The following is a 4,898-nucleotide window of genomic DNA, read 5'->3' on the forward strand; positions in this document are numbered from 1 at the left end:
TTCCTTATGAACAGTTGGATGGGTTACCAAGAGCTTTGATTTCATACAGAAGAAGATTGATTCTTAGGTGAGATGGGTTATATTAAAAACCATCCTAATTTTGCACCGTCATGAAAATTCAAGTCAGAGCTAGCTAAAGCCATGTCAATGGAGAGTTTAGTGGGATTTTGTATTCAAGCCATAGATGTTGCAAACATTTAGTGGCAAGTGGGTAGCAATTCGATGTTGCTGATGATGTCAAAGAGCCCTTGTCAGGGTGCTTGAATGGGCACAACTTTTTGTGAATATGTTTTCTATTAAATCATTTATTTGCTCACTATATTTTACCCTAATCCTATTGAGTGGTTGTTTTCATTATTTTATCTATCAGGTTCTTTGATGGCTGTTAAGGAAATGTTTGACAATCTAAACATTTTTTGCATGGCATCTCTTATGGAAATCAAATTCTTGCCTACCTATTGTTTATGCCATCATCATCTGGTTTTCTAATTTTTAGTCTAATCCCATTTTCCTTGTAGGGATATAAGGGTTTAACAACTTGGTTGAATACAATGTTAATGCGGCTGTAACAATATCGTATACTGCTTGAATGTTTTGTGTCTGTAATTTTACTTCTTCAGTGGAACATAGGGTTTATTTAGTTAAAAATGGGATGAGTGAAAACAAGGAAAAGTGATGTAATTTCTCACTTCCAATATCATCAAAAGGCCCAATAAACATTTCCCTTTTTTTTTTTTTTTTTTTTTTGCACTTCCCCCTACCCCGCCTTAATTTCACTTCATTTGTATCCAAAAGTGGTGCTTATAGTTAGTTGCTTTTGAGAGAAAAGTTGCATTAGGAAAATTTATGTTTAACTTGAATGGGAACTTTTCAATCCAAAACTAGAATATTTGAGTCTTGTTTAAAAATATATACTTTCTTTAGGAAAACATGCAATAAAAATCAGCTTTCATGATGAATTTTTATATTTTCGATGCAATTTAACTGAAAACAAAAGGGTCTTAAGTATAATTTTTTTTTACTAAATATATTTTATAAGGTGAAATATTATTGTCACAAGTTTCTATAATTTTTTCTTGTCATAAGTTTTTACTATCTTTTTCAAATGTTGCAAGGCATCTATGGCCTGTATTTTGCCATGTGGATAAATGATTTATCAATTATGATCATTGGATATAAAGGACATTGTATCGGTTACCCATGTGTTACTTTATTTGGTACCTAACAACATACCTTTTTTTTTTTAGTTTCAATACTACTTCATGAAGAAATTGCAGACATGAGAATCCTACAAACTCTTGCCAAGTTCTTGTGGCAAAAAGACACCTTGAATTCCATTCAAGATTGGTAATGGCATCAAATCTTTTAATAGGAGCAAAGGTTAGAAGAGTTCTTTTAATTCCTCCGTTATTATTTTCTCTCAAGAGAACATGCTTGCTTTCACTCGGTTTTAATTTAATCATGGAAGTTGTATAATTTTTTACACTTTTTCTCCTGATTTCTCAAGTATTACAAGGAATAGAGGTTGTAGCTTTCAATGTTCAATCATAAATTTTCAATTAATCAAAGTTTGGAATCACTTAATGGTGGTTGCGGATGCTTATTGTACCTTTTTATCGAGTAGGGTAGCAAATTCACTACTCATAATTGTACTTTCATTTTTCCCTTAATAGAAGCATCGCAGTGGGAAAAAAAAAACATAGTCTTTATTAGCTATGGAATATTATATTTCAATTTGGTTTTCTTCATCTTTCTTTCATTATGGCTTTTATTATTTAAATATGAGCCTTTAACTTATTTGGTAGAGTACTTGCGGTGTAGGAAATGGCTCCATACTTGAAGAGGATGGTGGTTCAAATCCACCAAGTCCCTACTCTATATTTTCATTTAAATCTCAATGGTAATGTCATGAGAATATTTGGGTTTTTTTATAGGAAAAACATAACAATTTTTTAAATGAATTCCATAAAAGAAATTTGGTTATAATTTTACTATGGATCATGATATTAACTAATGAGCCAGAGCAAGTAAGCTCAACAATTCAATAAATTAAAAACTTTATTAAAGTGATAAAGTTTACTCGAAATAATATTAACTGAGTCGAGTCATTCAACTCTCTCTCTCTCTCTCTCTCTCTCTCTCTCACACACACACACACATATACACACAAAAGCCACACATGCATTTGCACATGCATATATATATATATATATATATTCATTTTTATTTTTTTATTTTTTATGGTAGACATTAACATTGTGGGGTAGAAAAAGAAACATCAACACATTTCTTCTTAATTGTACTGTTCAGTGGCCCTTTATCCCATAAGATACTTTCAAATGGAGAATTCACTATTCAATCATGGATCCAAGAATAGGACTATTTCAGCCTGTTGGGAAAGAAACAAAGCATAGTGTGCCTTGTAGCTTATGTGGTTTTCTAGCTTGGTATATTTGGAGGGTAGGAAACGATGTCTTATTTGTTCAGAGAAGATGCTCTCTTGCTGATGTTATCTTTTTTTTTTTTGGTGGAACTCGTGCTGAGGTTATCATGCATGGCAGCTCAAAATGCTCATGAGGAATTTTTACAGGCCAAAGAATTTGTTGCAACTCCTCGTAGTTCAGCTCCATCACCTAAGGTACAAAGATTTTGGAAGCAGCCACAAATCATTTCTATAAGCTGAACTTGAACACAGCGTGGAGGAAAGATTGCGAACAGAGATGTATTTTGATTTGTTATAGAGATCATCAGGGTCATATCTATGTGGTGACATCTGAGTCTTTGAGCTTTTAGTCCGCTTTATTGGGTGAGGTATTGGCAATGTAGAGCGGTATATTAGAAGCAATTTCTGAATCCTTCGATCAGCTAGTGGTGGGAATTGATTGTAAAGAGCTCTGCTCTTACATCTTAGGGAGAAACTTTAACCTTTCTCATTCCACCGGTTTGATATATCCCATATATCGTCTTATCGTTTTTTTACCGTTAGTTCCAATTTGTGCCTAGGGAGTGCAATTGTGTAGCAAACTACATAGCTAGGAATGCCCTGTGCATCTATTTTGAACAGGACAGTTGGCCAAATTCCACTTTGTTGTTGATAGAATCCTATAATTTGACAACTATGCTCAGTTTCATGGATAGATTGCAAAAAAAAAAAAAATTGTGATGAAGTGATTAACTGAATACATAATCACTCAAGCACCATACATAACCAACATCTAGTTCATAAGTGGAATTAAAATTATTAATCAAGATACTGACATTCCTTAGGCAAACTAAAGCAATAAAATTGACAACCATTGAACGATATCACCAACCTTGCGACCAACTCTAGCTAGAAACCACAAGACAAGCAAAGACAGAACAGGTTGAGAAGTAGTGGAGGGGAGAGGGAGAGGGAGGACATTCTTGAATTCATGTTCTAATTAGACACACTTGAAGCCTGGGGGAATAGACTTCCCACATGTGGAAATCAATAAGCTAAGGGCAACAGACCATTCCAAGTTGATACCTGCTACATTCTCTTTAATGACAGTGCAAAGGCAGACGGCAGCTTCAAGGTCAGCCAGCCCTTGGAGCAACGAGCAACACTTGCTCGAAGGTGGTGTCCCGACTACCACATTCACTACTCCAAGCAAGTCGATGCAGATGCCAAGCTTCAAGGTGTCTTTGGGGCAGAAGGGGTTCACTGGAGGAGCCTTAGGAGGAGGTTTGGGCTTAGGCTTGCAGGGTTCACAAGCACTAGCTAAGCCTCCAAACAAGAAGAGATAAAATATAGCTGCAACAGATATCTTGTTAGCCATGGCTTTGCTAGTAGTTCTAAGGCTAGTGATGAAGGCTTCTTTTAAAGGGTGTTCGAGGCTTTGATGCCATATGTACATGTTTGGTTGAGTGGAAGAGAGTGAGAAAAGTTAAAAGGTGATAACAGTTGCAGTTAGAATACTGTGAGAATAGGAAAGGGCAATTCTTTACTTTCTACTCTCCTTTAGTCCTTTCTACTTGGATGGTAATTGAATAAGGTGGGTGACCTCAGAGAAGGGGATGGGATCATGGGTGTATCGGACATCAATAATGGGTGCCAGCTTGTTACTAACGTGGCTGCTTCTAACTTGTTTGTCTGTGTGTCTTTTGCTTGGTCCCTCATCGCAGTCTTCTTCTGTGATACAGACTAGTCATAGAGATAAAATATTTAGGAGTATCTGTGTGGATATAAAAGATGGTATATAGGTGTAACATTGCAACTATTGAAATATTACTAGATACACAGTTTTGCTCGGGCTAATTTGATTGCAAAAAAAATTTAGATGGAAGTAATATTTTAAAATTTAATAAAGAAGTTTTTTGTAGTCATTGTCTCATTCAATTGTGTAAACTATTTAAACTTTTTATCATATTAATCATAATATATTTTATTTATTATTTTCATTTTACATTTATTAAAAAAGGGTTTTGAATACAAAGGAAAACGAAATTCAATAACCAAATATGAAATGATTTAGAGTTAGTGATATAATCATATTGGGTCATAATTACAAAGATGTCCTTTTTAAGTTTGAAAATTTTCCTTCCCTTCCCTTTAATTTCCTTTGCAAACTGAGCCAAGTAGCCAACCTTTCATGAGTAAGATCACTTCCATATCATTGACATGGACAGATTCATACACAGTTTTGCTTTCCATTTACCGTAAAATTTTCTTTACCCTTCCTTAAAACTTAAAAAATGGCCCTTCATGAATTTAACAATAACACTACTAGATTCAGTACCAATTTTTCCAGTGGAGCACCATATTTTCCTTCCTGAATAATCTGCAACATTTTTTACTCGTCAAAATGAAGAGAATCAAGGATCATAATAGATCCCCCCCCCCACCCCAAAAAAAAAAAAAAAAAGCATCCCAAATG

General features: G+C 34.6%; 1 protein-coding gene across 1 annotated transcript; it reads right to left on the minus strand.

Annotated features, from left to right (window-relative positions):
* Positions 1-3,191: 3,191 nt before the first annotated feature.
* On the minus strand, positions 3,192-3,800 carry LOC122061728 (14 kDa proline-rich protein DC2.15-like). Its single transcript, XM_042625177.1, has 3 exons — positions 3,509-3,800; positions 3,315-3,331; positions 3,192-3,215 (listed from the first exon to the last, which is right to left on the minus strand). The coding sequence occupies exons 1-3, from the start codon at positions 3,798-3,800 to the stop codon at positions 3,192-3,194; spliced, it is 333 nt and encodes a 110-aa protein (XP_042481111.1).
* Positions 3,801-4,898: the final 1,098 nt, after the last annotated feature.

Source organism: Macadamia integrifolia, chromosome 14 (genome assembly GCF_013358625.1).
Source record: "Macadamia integrifolia cultivar HAES 741 chromosome 14, SCU_Mint_v3, whole genome shotgun sequence".
NCBI classification, from domain to species: Eukaryota; Viridiplantae; Streptophyta; class Magnoliopsida; order Proteales; family Proteaceae; genus Macadamia; species Macadamia integrifolia.

Coding starts and splice junctions, on each gene's coding strand:
- LOC122061728 (XM_042625177.1), bottom strand. CDS start 3,800: ATGGCTAACAAGATATCTGTTGCAGCTATATTTTATCTCTTCTTGTTT.